The 16,066-nt window shown below is 44.9% G+C and overlaps 1 protein-coding gene across 2 annotated transcripts in view; it reads right to left on the reverse strand.

Moving 5' to 3' along the window:
• The window catches only part of IPO13 (importin 13), a 215,248-nt gene that overhangs the window by 25,328 nt on the left and 173,854 nt on the right, over positions 1-16,066 (reverse strand). For both annotated transcript variants that reach the window (XM_053693586.1, XM_053693585.1), the window contains 2 exons: positions 5,159-5,217; positions 4,605-4,694 (listed from right to left, as the gene is read on the reverse strand). In XM_053693586.1, the coding sequence (XP_053549561.1) occupies positions 4,605-4,694; positions 5,159-5,217 (149 nt within the window). The remainder of the gene's footprint in view (positions 1-4,604; positions 4,695-5,158; positions 5,218-16,066) is intronic.

Here is a 16,066-nt window from a genome sequence, read left to right on the forward strand (position 1 = left end):
TGGCCCTCGCTAGCTGAGGCCAAGCCTTGAGAGTATTGAATATCGCTCTCAGTTCCAGAATATTTATCGGTAGAAGAGATTCTTCCCGAGACCAAAGACCCTGAGCTTTCAGGGCTCCCCAGACCGCGCCCCAGCCCATCAGACTGGCGTCGGTCGTGACAATGACCCACTCTGGTCTGCGGAATGTCATCCCTTGTGACAGGTTGTCCAGGGACAGCCACCAACAGAGTGAGTCTCTGGTCCTCTGATTTACTTGTATCTTCGGAGACAAGTCTGTATAATCCCCATTCCACTGACTGAGCATGCACAGTTGTAATGGTCTTAGATGAATGCGCGCAAAAGGAACTATGTCCATTGCCGCTACCATCAACCCGATCACTTCCATGCACTGAGCTATGGAAGGAAGAGGAACGGAATGAAGTATCCGACAAGAGTCTAGAAGCTTTGTTTTTCTGGCCTCTGTCAGAAATATCCTCATTTCTAAGGAGTCTATTATTGTTCCCAAGAAGGGAACCCTTGTTGACGGAGATAGAGAACTCTTTTCCACGTTCACTTTCCATCCGTGAGATCTGAGAAAGGCCAGGACGATGTCCGTGTGAGCCTTTGCTTGAGGAAGGGACGACGCTTGAATCAGAATGTCGTCCAAGTAAGGTACTACAGCAATGCCCCTTGGTCTTAGCACAGCTAGAAGGGACCCTAGTACCTTTGTGAAAATCCTTGGAGCAGTGGCTAATCCGAAAGGAAGCGCCACGAACTGGTAATGCTTGTCCAGGAATGCGAACCTTAGGAACCGATGATGTTCCTTGTGGATAGGAATATGTAGATACGCATCCTTTAAATCCACCGTGGTCATGAATTGACCTTCCTGGATGGAAGGAAGAATAGTTCGAATGGTTTCCATCTTGAACGATGGAACCTTGAGAAACTTGTTTAAGATCTTGAGATCTAAGATTGGTCTGAACGTTCCCTCTTTTTTGGGAACTATGAACAGATTGGAGTAGAACCCCATCCCTTGTTCTCTTAATGGAACAGGATGAATCACTCCCATTTTTAACAGGTCTTCTACACAATGTAAGAATGCCTGTCTTTTTATGTGGTCTAAAGACAACTGAGACCTGTGGAACCTCCCCCTTGGGGGAAGTCCCTTGAATTCCAGAAGATAACCTTGGGAGACTATTTCTAGCGCCCAAGGATCCAGAACATCTCTTGCCCAAGCCTGAGCGAAGAGAGAGAGTCTGCCCCCCACCAGATCCGGTCCCGGATCGGGGGCCAACATTTCATGCAGTCTTGGTAGCAGTGGCAGGTTTCTTGGCCTGCTTTCCCTTGTTCCAGCCTTGCATTGGTCTCCAAGCTGGCTTGGCTTGAGAAGTATTACCCTCTTGCTTAGAGGACGTAGCACCTCGGGCTGGTCCGTTTCTACGAAAGGGACGAAAATTAGGTTTATTTTTTGCCTTGAAAGACCGATCCTGAGGAAGGGCGTGGCCCTTACCCCCAGTGATATCAGAGATAATCTCTTTCAAGTCAGGGCCAAACAGCGTTTTCCCCTTGAAAGGAATGTTAAGTAGCTTGTTCTTGGAAGACGCATCAGCCGACCAAGATTTCAACCAAAGCGCTCTGCGCGCCACAATAGCAAACCCAGAATTCTTAGCCGCTAACCTAGCCAATTGCAAAGTGGCGTCTAGGGTGAAAGAATTAGCCAATTTGAGAGCATTGATTCTGTCCATAATCTCCTCATAAGGAGGAGAATCACTATCGACCGCCTTTATCAGCTCATCGAACCAGAAACATGCGGCTGTAGCGACAGGGACAATGCATGCAATTGGTTGTAGAAGGTAACCCTGCTGAACAAACATCTTTTTAAGCAAACCTTCTAATTTTTTATCCATAGGATCTTTGAAAGCACAACTATCCTCTATGGGTATAGTGGTGCGTTTGTTTAAAGTGGAAACCGCCCCCTCGACCTTGGGGACTGTCTGCCATAAGTCCTTTCTAGGGTCGACCAAAGGAAACAATTTTTTAAATATGGGGGGAGGGACGAAAGGAATACCGGGCCTTTCCCATTCTTTATTAACAATGTCCGCCACCCGCTTGGGTATAGGAAAAGCTTCTGGGAGCCCCGGCACCTCTAGGAACTTGTCCATTTTACATAGTTTCTCTGGGATGACCAACTTGTCACAATCATCCAGAGTGGATAATACCTCCTTAAGCAGAATGCGGAGATGTTCCAACTTAAATTTAAATGCAATCACATCAGGTTCAGCCTGTTGAGAAATGTTCCCTGAATCAGTAATTTCTCCCACAGACAAAACTTCCCTGGCCCCATCAGACTGGGTTAGGGGCCCTTCAGAGATATTAGTATCAGCGTTGCCATGCTCTTCAGTATCTAAAACAGAGCAGCCGCGCTTACGCTGACAAGTGTTCATTTGGGCTAAAATGTTTGTGACAGAATTACCCATTACAGCCGTTAATTGTTGCATAGTAAGGAGTATTGGCGCGCTAGATGTACTAGGGGCCTCCTGAGTGGGCAAGACTCGTGTAGACGAAGGAGGGAATGATGCAGTACCATGCTTACTCCCCTCACTTGAGGAATCATCTTGGGCATCATTGTCATTATCACATAAATCACATTTATTTAAATGAATAGGAATTCTGGCTTCCCCACATTCAGAACACAGTCTATCTGGTAGTTCAGACATGTTAAACAGGCATAAACTTGATAACAAAGTACAAAAAAACGTTTTAAAATAAAACCGTTACTGTCACTTTAAATTTTAAACTGAACACACTTTATTACTGCAATTGCGAAAAAACATGAAGGAATTGTGCAAAATTCACCAAATTTTCACCACAGTGTCTTAAAGCCTTAAAAGTATTGCACACCAAATTTGGAAGCTTTAACCCTTAAAATAACGGAACCGGAGCCGTTTTAAACTTTAACCCCTTTACAGTCCCTGGTATCTGCTTTGCTGAGACCCAACCAAGCCCAAAGGGGAATACGATACCAAATGACGCCTTCAGAAAGTCTTTTCTAAGAGTCAGAGCTCCTCTCACATGCGACTGCATGCCATGCCTCTCAAAAACAAGTGCGCCACACCGGCGCGAAAATGAGGCTCTGCTTATGCTTTGGGAAAGCCCCTAAGGTATAAGGTGTCTAATACAGTGCCTGCCGATATTATTATATCAAAATACCCAGATAAAATGATTCCTCAAGGCTAAATATGTGTTAATAATGAATCGATTTAGCCCAAAAAAAGTCTACAGTCTTAATAAGCCCTTGTGAAGCCCTTATTTACGATCGTAATAAACATGGCTTACCGGATCCCATAGGGAAAATGACAGCTTCCAGCATTACATCGTCTTGTTAGAATGTGTCATACCTCAAGCAGCAAGAGACTGCATACTGTTCCCCCAACTGAAGTTAATTGCTCTCAACAGTCCTGTGTGGAACAGCCATGGATTTTAGTTACGGTTGCTAAAATCATTTTCCTCATACAAACAGAAATCTTCATCTCTTTTCTGTTTCTGAGTAAATAGTACATACCAGCACTATTTCAAAATAACAAACTCTTGATTGAATAATAAAAACTACAGTTAAACACTAAAAAACTCTAAGCCATCTCCGTGGAGATGTTGCCTGTACAACGGCAAAGAGAATGACTGGGGTAGGCGGAGCCTAGGAGGGATCATGTGACCAGCTTTGCTGGGCTCTTTGCCATTTCCTGTTGGGGAGGAGAATATCCCACAAGTAAGGATGACGCCGTGGACCGGACACACCTATGTTGGAGAAAACAGAATTTATGCTTACCTGATAAATTACTTTCTCCAACGGTGTGTCCGGTCCACGGCGTCATCCATTACTTGTGGGAAATGTTCTCCCCCACAGGGAAAGGCAAGGAGAGCACACATCAAGAGCTGTCCATATAGCTCCCCCTCTGGCTCCGCCCCCCAGTCATTCGACCGACGGTTAGGAGAAAAAGGAGAAACTATAGGGTGCCGTGGTGACTGTAGTGTATAAAGAAAAAATGTTTCAACCTGATTAAAAAAAAAACAGGGCGGGCCGTGGACCGGACACACCGTTGGAGAAAGTAATTTATCAGGTAAGCATAAATTCTGTTTTCTCCAACATTGGTGTGTCCGGTCCACGGCGTCATCCATTACTTGTGGGAACCAATACCAAAGCTTTAGGACACGGATGAAGGGAGGGAGCAAATCAGGTTACCTAAACAGAAGGCACCACGGCTTGCAAAACCTTTCTCCCAAATACACCACAAACTCCTCGCCATCCCCGTGGTAGATGCTACTTGTTCAGAGCGGCAAGGAGAATGACTGGGGGGCGGAGCCAGAGGGGGAGCTATATGGACAGCTCTTGCTGTGTGCTCTCCTTGTCTTTCCCTGTGGGGGAGAACATTTCCCACAAGTAATGGATGACGCCGTGGACCGGACACACCAATGTTGGAGAAATGTATGTTTTATCTGGATCAAGAAAGAAAAATTGGGGGTTTCATGCCACTTTAAAGTAAAACTAGAATAAAAGTAGCTATAAAGTGCTGACACAAATAGCAGTGAAATTGTAATTCCCACAATCCCCTTCAGATCTTCCTCACCTCAAGAGTGGCCTGAAGAAGAATTTTGCCATCGTCATGGACCACCTGTCCAACAGGAGCAAGTTCACTACATCTAGGCAAAAACTCAGTCTGTGGTAAAACATTTATGGAGAAATCTGTTAAACTAGAAAAGCAGGAAGACGATATGTTATACAATATATAAACACGTGCACTGTTCAGGACACAGAGCAGATATCATCTAGTCCATTCTGAACAATCTAAATGGTTTATTTTTTGCATTTTGTAAGCAAGCCCACTGCCTGTCCCTTTGTCTAACACTACTTTTAAATTAGTTTTGTAAAAGGAAACAGGATGGACACAGCCAAAGTGTTTCAGAGCAAAATGATGTTTCAGAGCACTTTTAGCTACAGTGTACACAAGATGATCTTTGTGGATTAAAAAAATAAAAATCTGTACAATGCTGTATATATCTATACACATACAAACACGCACATATATAGTATATAGTAGAACTAGGGGCAGGGTAGTATGGAATACAATTTATTAACCCCTAAATTGATTAATTTGATGACAAAAACTAAAATAATACTCACGAAAAAACCACAGGTGGCTCTTACAGTGGGTGGCTCAGGGAACTTTAAAGAGATGATACCTGCAAGACAAAGAACAGTCACATATTCATGTGTTCTAGCACAAATAATAAGCTTTATTAATCTTCTAAGTGGTGTTATTCTTATATGGGTGGTTACATATCTTCCACTCAACTGGATTCATCTAGATGCATTCTGAACCTTCTTCACATATATACCCTTCCTCTAAGACAGAATGTGGTCGATTAAAAGCCAAACAGATGTCAAAACATAGTAAACCATCAAGCTTGCTTACTGAAACGGCAGAAACATTAACAATCAGAAAAACGTCCTCATGACAGCCCCAGCAACAGGATGTAAATAACCTTGCTAGAAAAGAACATTGTGCCTAAAAATGCAGTAACCAAGGCATCAGGGATGGTACATTAAAGCCTTGGTAGTGGGGGAAAAAACAATAACGTAAGTTCTGCCTTGCCAAGAAGATTTAATCAAATAAGCAATTTCTTCTTGACCATATTGGGGCCAGAATAAAAATCTTCAGCAAGACATTCTTCTCTTTTTCTATCACTCAAGGTCATAAAGAAATCAAGAAAAGAGATACGCAAGTCTAATCTTCAAAGTGATCATGTTTTATTGAAAATGTATAGGTATCTGTTCTAATGGGAAAGTTCTTGGTTGGTTTCCTTGCAGTTCATATTCATATGAATCCATTCTCTGGTTAAAGTCTGGCAAATCAGAAAATTAGCTTCCCGGTTTTGAAGACTTGGAATGTGAATGATAGAGATCCACCGTTACAATGGCCTCTTCCCAGTTTAAGACGTGACAATCCTCTGTTACTGTAGACATGGCTTGCTGCACCCCGAGAGGAATCACTTTCATTCATGAGACTGTGGTTACATTTCAACTGCTTTAACGGTAAAACGTAAAGTAACTCAGAAAAACTCTTCTGATTTCCTCAGAGTGGAGCAATGGCCCAAACTGAAAGCAAATCATGCATAATGTGGTTAACCTCACTGACCAACAGGAGAAAATGGGCCTCAGATTGGTAAGAGGACCCCTCTCAAGGACAAGTAGATCTGTACTTCAACTTTTACCTCATTCCTCATCATGGAGGTAAAATAAAATGAGGATCATGGAAGTGGGAGGGATATAAAGCTCTGGTGTGTTGGGGTATATTTTGCCTCCTCCTAGTGGTCAGGAGGGGAATTACCATGAATGATAATTTGTGGATTATCACCATCTGATTTCTCTGAATTCTCTGTGCTGACAAGTTTTTTTGAGAATCAGGCCCCTAAGTAAAAATTATTTTATGTCACAGGATCATTTAACTTTCAGAGCTGCTCCCATCAAATATCTTTTCGTTTGATAAAACATTTTGGCCAGATTGATCTGCAACCCATAGCTCTGTAATTCCCACTCCACCATTGAGTTCTAAATATTGATGATACTTTTACCATGGCATTATTCATAAGACGACACATAGCTCCCAGTGATCCATTTTTTATTCTTTACTACAAGAATGAAGAGAAGCTTGGAAAATATCCATTGGGTATGTGGTAAAACTAAAAGGAAAAGCGAGAACCATAAAATTATTCTACAGGAACCCAACAACATCTAGATGTACTGAAAATATCCTTTAAATCTATAGCAGTCAACAAACTTCAGGGTACTCTCCAGGCATCACTCTCAACAGAGTCCTCTCAAGGGACTGTGTGAAGACGCTTAACAAAGCTGACCACAGTACAAAAGACCTAAGGAGATCATTCAAACAGCCTTTATACAGGCTCCAAGCTAGATAAACATTAGTGGTAGTTAGGGTCTTGCAGCTGAAGGAAGCTGTACTGAACATGATCAGAATTATCTTTCTATGTCTGTACAAAACACACACTTTAGATTTGTATTCCGAGTAGACAGAAACAGAACTAAATCCCACTAGGAAGGGAGAATATATAAAGAGAAGACAGGAAGTCCAGCGCACTTCTGGGAAGTTCCTACCTATTCTATGTGACAATGAGACATATACCCACCAGTCAAGACTCATGATTTCTCTACAATATAAAATATGTTTAAAGATTTGTTATACTGTTGCTGTAAAGTACACGTTTATTCTAGCTTCAGACTTAAAGTGACACTAAGCTTATCCTTTAAAATTTTCTTTAAAACATGTATTTTATTTAAACAACAAGCTTGTTCCTTTAGCATTTGCTTAGAGCTACCACCCACAGTGCATCCTTGTGCAACCAATCTAAAGGAGGACTATTCAGCTCCCATGTGAAGATAGCTGCCTTTTTTGAGCCCTTAGTAAGCAGCAGAAAGAACCGAACTATCCAACACTGTCAGAGTAAATAATGCAACAAATGAGATACAGTTTACTCAAATCATGCCGGATCCTGCAGCAGCTTTAAAGTGAATGTAAATTTTGATGCTTCAGTGCCGTTTTTTTAAAATTTAATTAAAAACAGGGGCGCTTTAATTCATCAAAATTTACATTTCACTCCTGTTGTGAAAAAAACTTACCTTTTAATCTTGACAGCAGCTCCAGCTTCCTCCGGTTGTTGCAAGCCATTTCTGACATCAGAAATGATGGATAGGTCATCCTCCAATCACGGCTTCCCCCCCCCCCCCGAGGTAATCAGTGTCTAATTCAACGCCGTGATTGGAGGAAGCCAGATTCCTCATTTTAGACCCAGGAAGAGGCTTTGCAAAGGGTGGAGGAAGCTGGAGCGGAAATTTAAATTTTTATGAATTAAAGTGCCCCTGTTTTTAATCGAAGTTTTAAAAACCGAGCACTTTAGCATCAAAATTGACATTCACTTTAAAGTGACATTGCACTAACATTTTTTTCCCTTAAAGGGTTTCCAGCTGCAGAATCTAAAAAGTATGACAAACTGCTTATTTGGGTTTAATTCTTTTATATGAAATAGCTGGTTTTGTTCTTTGACACCACAACTCATCAAAATGGGTTGAGCTTGCAGGGAAATCAAATCTGATCTTATATCTGTTTGTATACCAAATCCCAATACTTCGAGAGAGCAATTGGAAATTAACATTTTATTACTTATTTCTTCTACCTCCAACTGGGTATAGTATAGAAACGTTCAGTATAAGCAGGGATACCACAGGCAAAATCATCTATTTCAAATGCCAAGAAAAAGGTAAAGGATGTATTTGTAAATAATTTATTACGCTCTAGCTGGTAAAATTGATCATTGGGGACAAATTAAAGGGAAGACAAATTTAGGGTAAACTGTCACTTTTTTAAGCTTCAGAAAAGATAGCATATATCCTATATAATAAAAGGACAGGTATGTTTGTCAGATGCTTTCAAGCACAGTAGAGACTGCGCGATGACAAACATACTTGGCCTTGAGCAGCAGAGAAAGTGTTTTTCGGAAGTTGCCGTGGATGTGGCGTGGCCGGGCAGGAGCGTCGTGGAGGGGGGAGTGGCCGGGCGGGAGTGACGTGACGTGTTGTTATGGGGGCGTGGCCGAGCGGGCGTGTTGTGATGGGGGCGTGGCCGAGCAGAAGTGCCGTGAGGTGGGCGTGGCGTGATGGAGACATGACAGTGCGGGGGTGCCGTGAAGGGGGCATTGCCGAGCGGGCGTGACAAGTTGGCGTGGCCGGGCGGGGGAGAAAGCAACAGAGGAGAGAGAGCAAAAGAGAGGAGGGGGTGAGAGAGAGCAAAAGAGGGGGAAAGAGAGAGCAAAAGAGAGGGGGGAAAGAGAGAGCGCAAAAGAGGGGGGAGAGAGATAGCCAAAGAGAGGGGGACAGAGAGAGAGAGCAAAAGAAAGGGGGGAGAGAGAGCGCAAAAAAGAGAGGAGGGGGAGAGAGAGAGAGAGAGAGCGAGAGAGAGATAGAGAGAGAGAGCAAAAGAGGGGGGAGGGAAGAGAGAGCAAAAGAGAGGGGGGAAGAGAGAGAGAGAGAGAGAGAGAGAGAGAGAAAGAGAAAAAGAGAGAGCAAAAGAGAGGGGGGAGAGAGAGCAGAGGAGAGAGCGAGAGCAAAAGAGAGGGGGAGAGAGAAAGCAAAAGAGGAGGGAGAGAGAGCAAAAGAGGAGGGAGAGAGAGAGAGAGAGCAAAAGAGAGGGGGAAAGAGAGCAAAAGAGAGGGGGAAAGAGAGCAAAAGAGAGGGGGAAAGAGAGCAAAAGAGAGGGGGAAAGAGCAAAAGAGAGGAGAATAGAGAGAGCAAAAGAGGAGAGGAGAATAGAGAGAGCAAAAGAGGAGGGGAGAGAGCAAGAGCAAAAGAGGAGGGGAGAGAGCAAGAGCAAAAGAGGAGGGAGAGAGAGCAAAAGAGAGAAGGGAGAGAGAGCAAAAGAGAAAGGAGAGAGAGCAAGAGAGAGGAGGGAGAGAGAGCAAAAGAGAGGAGGGAGAGAGAGCAAAAGAGAGGAGGGAGAGAGAGCAAAAGAGAGGAGGGTGAGAGGAGGGAGAGAGAGCAGGAGAGAGAGCAAAAGAGAGAAGGGAGAGAGAGCAAAAGAGGAGGGAGAGAGAGAAGGGAGAGAGAGCAAAAGAGAAGAGGGAGAGAGAGAGCAAAAGAGAGAGCAAAAGAAAGGGGGAGAGAGCAAAATAGGAGGGAGAGAGAGCAAAAGAGAGAAGGGAGAGAGAGAGCAAAAGAGAGGAGGGAGAGAGAGCAAAAGAGAGGAGGGAGAGAGAGCAAAAGAGAGGAGGGAGAGAGAACAAAAGAGAGGAGGGAGAGAGAGCAAAAGAGAGGAGGGAGAGAGAGCAAAAGAGAGGAGGGAGAGAGAGCAAAAGAGAGAAGGGTGAGAGGAGGGAGAGAGAGCAGGAGAGAGAGCAAAAGAGAGGAGGGAGAGAGAGCAAAAGAGAGGAGGGAGAGAGAGAAGGGAGAGAGAGCAAAAGAGAAGAGGGAGAGAGAGAGCAAAAGAGAGAGCAAAAGAAAGGGGGAGAGAGCAAAATAGGAGGGAGAGAGAGCAAAATAGGAGGGAGAGAGAGAGCAAAAGAGAGGAGGGAGAGAGAGAGCAAAAGAGAGGAGGGAGAGAGAGCAAAAGAGAGGAGGGAGAGAGAACAAAAGAGAGGAGGGAGAGAGAACAAAAGAGAGGAGGGAGAGAGAGCGCAAAAGAGAGGAGGGAGAGAGAGCGCAAAAGAGGAGAGAGAGAGAGCAAAAGAGAGGAGGGAGAGAGAGCAAAAGAGAGGAGGGAGAGAGAGCAAAAGAGAGAAGGGAGAGAGAGCAAAAGAGAGAAGGGAGAGAGAACAAAAGAGAGAAGGGAGAGAGAGCGCAAAAGAGAGGAGGGAGAGAGAGCAAAAGAGAAGAGGGAGAGAGAGCAAAAGAGAAGAGGGAGAGAGAGCAAAAGAGAGGGGGAAAGAGAGAGCAAAAGAAAGGGGGAGATAGCAAAAGAGAGAGCAAAAGAAAGGGGGAGAGAGCAAAATAGGAGGGAGAGAGAGCAAAAGAGAGAAGGGAGAGAGAGCAAAAGAGAGAAGGGAGAGAGAGCAAAAGAGAGGAGGAAGAGAGCGCAAAAGAGAGGAGGGAGAGAGAGCAAAAGAGAGAAGGGAGAGAGAACAAAAGAGAGGAGGGAGAGAGAGCGCAAAAGAGAGGAGGGAGAGAGAGCAAAAGAGAGGAGGGAGAGAGAGCAAAAGAGAGGAGGGAGAGAGAGCAAAAGAGAGGAGGGAGAGAGAGCAAAAGAGAGGAGGGAGAGAGAGCAAAAGAGAGGAGGGAGAGAGAGCAAAGAGAGAAGGGAGAGAGAGCAAAAGAGAGAAGGGAGAGAGAGCAAAAGAGAGAAGGGAGAGAGAGCAAAATAGGAGGGAGAGAGAAGGGAGAGAGAGCAAAAGAGAAGAGGGTGAGAGAGCAAAAGAGAAGAGGGAGAGAGAGCAAAAGAGAAGAGGGAGAGAGAGCAAAAGAGAAGAGGGAGAGAGAGAGCAAAAGAGAAGAGGGAGAGAGAGAGCAAAAGAGAAGAGGGAGAGAGAGAGCAAAAGAGAAGAGGGAGAGAGAGCGCAAAAGAGAAGAGGGAGAGAGAGAGCAAAAGAGAAGAGGGAGAGAGAGAGCAAAAGAGAAGAGGGAGAGAGAGAGCAAAAGAGAAGAGGGAGAGAGAGAGAGCAAAAGAGAGAGCAAAAGAAAGGGGGAGAGAGCAAAATAGGAGGGAGAGAGAGCAAAAGAGAGAAGGGAGAGAGAGCAAAAGAGAGGAGGGAGAGAGAGCAAAAGAGAGGAGGGAGAGAGAGCAAAAGAGAGGAGGGAGAGAGAGCAAAAGAGAGGAGGGAGAGAGAGCAAAAGAGAGGAGGGAGAGAGAGCAAAAGAGAGGAGGGAGAGAGAACAAAAGAGAGAAGGGAGAGAGAACAAAAGAGAGAAGGGAGAGAGAGCAAAAGAGAGAAGGGAGAGAGAACAAAAGAGAGAAGGGAGAGAGAACAAAAGAGAGGAGGGAGAGAGAGCAAAAGAAAGAAGGGAGAGAGAGCAAAAGAGAGAAGGGAGAGAGAACAAAAGAGAGAAGGGAGAGAGAGAGCGCAAAAGAGAGGAGGGAGAGAGCGCAAAAGAGAGGAGGGAGAGAGAGCAAAAGAGAAGAGGGAGAGAGAGCAAAAGAGAAGGGGGAGAGAGAGCAAAAGAGAAGAGGGAGAGAGAGAGAGCAAAAGAGAGGGGGAAAGAGAGAGCAAAAGAAAGGGGGAGATAGCAAAATAGGAGGGAGAGAGAGCAAAGAGAGAAGGGAGAGAGCGCAAAAGAGAGGAGGGAGAGAGCGCAAAAGAGAGGAGGGAGAGAGGAGGGAGAGAGAAGGGAGAGAGAGCAAAAGAGAAGAGGGAGAGAGAGCAAAAGAGAAGAGGGAGAGAGAGCAAAAGAGAAGAGGGAGAGAGAGCAAAAGAAAAGAGGGAGAGAGAGCAAAAGAGAAGAGGGAGAGAGAGCAAAAGAGAAGAGGGAGAGAGAGCAAAAGAGAAGAGGGAGAGAGAGCAAAAGAGAAGAGGGAGAGAGAGCAAAAGAGAAGAGGGAGAGAGAGCAAAAGAGAAGAGGGAGAGAGAGCAAAAGAGAGGAGGGAGAGAGAGCAAAAGAGAAGAGGGAGAGAGAGCAAAAGAGAAGAGGGAGAGAGAGCAAAAGAGAAGAGGGAGAAAGAGCAAAAGAGAGGAGGGAGAGAGAGAGCAAAAGAGAGGAGGGAGAGAGAGAGCAAAAGAGAGGAGGGAGAGAGAGCAAAAGAGAGGAGGGAGAGAGAGAGCAAAAGAGAGGAGGAAGAGAGAGCAAAAGAGAGAAGAGAGAGAGAGCAAAAGAGAGGAGGGAGAGAGAGCAAAAGAGAGGAGGGAGAGAGAGAGCAAAAGAGAGGAGGGAGAGAGAGCAAAAGAGAGAAGGGAGAGAGAGCAAAAGAGAGGAGGGAGAGAGAGCAAAAACATAATTTATGCTTACCTGATAAATTTATTTCTCTTGTAGTGTATCCAGTCCACGGATCATCCATTACTTATGGGATATTAACTCCTCCCCAACAGGAAGTGCAAGAGGATTCACCCAGCAGAGCTGCTATATAGCTCCTCCCCTAACTGCCATTACCAGTCATTCGACCGAAAACATGCAGAGAAAGGAAAACCATAGGGTGCAGTGGTGACTGTAGTTTAATGGAAAAATTACCTGCCTTAAAGTGACAGGGCGGGCCGTGGACTGGATACACTACAAGAGAAATAAATTTATCAGGTAAGCATAAATTATGTTTTCTCTTGTTAAGTGTATCCAGTCCACGGATCATCCATTACTTATGGGATACCAATACCAAAGCTAAAGTACACGTATGACGGGAGGGACAGGCAGGCTCTTTATACGGAAGGAACCACTGCCTGAAGAACCTTTCTCCCAAAAACAGCCTCCGAAGAAGCAAAAGTGTCAAATTTGTAAAATTTGGAAAAAGTATGAAGAGAAGACCAAGTTGCAGCCTTGCAAGTCTGTTCAACAGAAGCCTCATTCTTAAAGGCCCAAGTGGAAGCCACAGCTCTAGTAGAATGTGCTGTAATTCTTTCAGGAGGCTGCTGTCCAGCAGTCTCATAGGCTAACCGTATTATGCTACGAAGCCAAAAGGAGAGAGAGGTAGCCGAAGCTTTTTGACCTCTCCTCTGACCAGAATAAACGACAAACAGGGAAGACGTTTGTCGAAAATCCTTAGTTGCCTGTAGATAAAATTTCAGGGCACGGACTACATCTAGATTGTGTAGCAGACGTTCCTTTTTCGAAGAAGGATTAGGACACAAAGATGGAACCACAATCTCTTGATTGATATTCCTGTTAGTGACCACCTTAGGTAGGAACCCAGGTTTAGTACGCAGAACTACCTTGTCTGAATGAAAAATCAGATAAGGAGAATCACAATGTAAGGCAGATAACTCAGAGACTCTTCGAGCCGAGGAAATCGCCATTAAAAACAGAACTTTCCAAGATAACAACTTGATATCAATGGAATGAAGGGGTTCAAACGGAACCCCCTGTAAAACATTAAGAACTAAGTTCAAACTCCATGGTGGAGCAACAGTTTTAAACACAGGCTTGATCCTAGCTAAAGCCTGACAAAAAGCTTGAACGTCCGGAACTTCTGACAGACGTTTGTGTAAAAGAATGGACAGAGCTGAAATCTGTCCCTTTAAGGAACTAGCGGATAAACCCTTTTCTAAACCTTCTTGTAGAAAAGACAATATCCTCGGAATCCTAACCTTACTCCATGAGTAACTCTTGGATTCGCACCAATATAAGTATTTGCGCCATATCTTATGGTAAATCTTTCTGGTAACAGGCTTCCTAGCCTGTATTAAGGTATCAATAACTGACTCAGAAAAACCACGTTTTGATAAAATCAAGCGTTCAATTTCCAAGCAGTCAGCTTCAGAGAAATTAGATTTTGATGTTTGAAGGGACCCTGGATCAGAAGGTCCTGTTTCAGAGGTAGCGACCAAGGTGGACAGGATGACATGTCCACTAGATCTGCATACCAAGTCCTGCGTGGCCATGCAGGCGCTATTAGAATCACTGATGCTCTCTCCTGTTTGATTCTGGCAATCAATCGAGGAAGCATCGGGAAGGGTGGAAACACATAAGCCATCCCGAAGGTCCAAGGTGCTGTCAAAGCATCTATCAGAACCGCTCCCGGATCCCTGGATCTGGACCCGTAACGAGGAAGCTTGGCGTTCTGTCAAGACGCCATGAGATCTATCTCTGGTTTGCCCCAACGTCAAAGTATTTGGGCAAAGACCTCCGGATGAAGTTCCTACTCCCCCGGATGAAAAGTCTGACGACTTAAGAAATCCGCCTCCCAGTTCTCCACTCCCGGGATGTGGATTGCTGACAGGTGGCAAGAGTGAGACTCTGCCCAGCGAATTATCTTTGATACTTCCATCATTGCTAGGGAGCTTCTTGTCCCTCCCTGATGGTTGATGTAAGCTACAGTCGTGATGTTGTCCGACTGAAACCTGATGAACCCCCGAGTTGTTAACTGGGGCCAAGCCAGAAGGGCATTGAGAACTGCTCTCAATTCCAGAATGTTTATTGGTAGGAGACTCTCCTCCTGATTCCATTGTCCCTGAGCCTTCAGAGAATTCCAGACAGCGCCCCATCCTAGTAGGCTGGCGTCTGTTGTTACAATTGTCCAGTCCGGCCTGCTGAATGGCATCCCCCTGGACAGATGTGGCCGAGAAAGCCACCATAGAAGAGAATTTCTGGTCTCTTGATCCAGATTCAGAGTAGGGGACAAGTCTGAGTAATCCCCATTCCACTGACTTAGCATGCACAATTGCAGCGGTCTGAGATGTAGGCATGCAAAGGGTACTATGTCCATTGCTGCTACCATTAAGCCGATCACCTCCATGCATTGAGCTACTGACGGGTGTTGAATGGAATGAAGGACACGGCATGCATTTTGAAGCTTTGTTAACCTGTCTTCTGTCAGGTAAATCTTCATTTCTACAGAATCTATAAGAGTCCCCAAGAAGGGAACTCTTGTGAGTGGAAAGAGAGAACTCTTCTTTTCGTTCACCTTCCATCCATGCGACCTTAGAAATGCCAGTACTAACTCTGTATGAGACTTGGCAGTTTGAAAGCTTGAAGCTTGTATCAGAATGTCGTCTAGGTACGGAGCTACCGCAATTCCTCGCGGTCTTAGTACCGCCAGAAGAGCACCCAGAACCTTTGTGAAGATTCTCGGAGCCGTAGCCAATCCGAATGGAAGAGCTACAAACTGGTAATGCCTGTCTAGAAAGGCAAACCTTAGATACCGGTAAAGATCTTTGTGAATCGGTATGTGAAGGTAAGCATCCTTTAAATCCACTGTGGTCATGTACTGACCCTTTTGGATCATGGGTAAAATTGTCCGAATAGTTTCCATTTTGAACGATGGAACGATGGAATTTGTTTAGGATTTTTAAATCCAAGATTGGCCTGAAAGTTCCCTCTTTTTTGGGAACCAGAAACAGATTTGAGTAAAACCCTTGTCCTTGTTCCGACCGCGGAACCGGATGGATCACTCCCATTAATAAAAGATCTTGTACGCAGCGTAGAAATGCCTCTTTCTTTATTTGGTTTGTTGACAACCTTGACAGATGAAATCTCCCTCTTGGGGGAGAGAATTTGAAGTCTAGAAGGTATCCCTGAGATATGATCTCTAACGCCCAGGGATCCTGGACATCTCTTGCCCAAGCCTGGGCGAAGAGAGAAAGTCTGCCCCCACTAGATCCGTTCCCGGATCGGGGGCCCTCGATTCATGCTGTCTTAGGGGCAGCAGCAGGTTTCCTGGCCTGCTTGCCCTTGTTCCAGGACTGGTTAGGTCTCCAGCCTTGTCTGTAGCGAGCAACAGCTCCTTCCTGTTTTGGTGCAGAGGAAGTTGATGCTGCTCCTGCTTTGAAATTACGAAAGGAATGAAAATTAGACTGTCTAGCCTTAGGTTTGGCTCTGTCTTGAGGCAGGGCATGGCCTTTACCTCCTGTAATGTCAGCGATAATTTCTTTCAACCCGGGCCCGAATAAG

Source organism: Bombina bombina, chromosome 10 (assembly GCF_027579735.1).
Source record: "Bombina bombina isolate aBomBom1 chromosome 10, aBomBom1.pri, whole genome shotgun sequence".
Classification (NCBI taxonomy): Eukaryota; Metazoa; Chordata; class Amphibia; order Anura; family Bombinatoridae; genus Bombina; species Bombina bombina.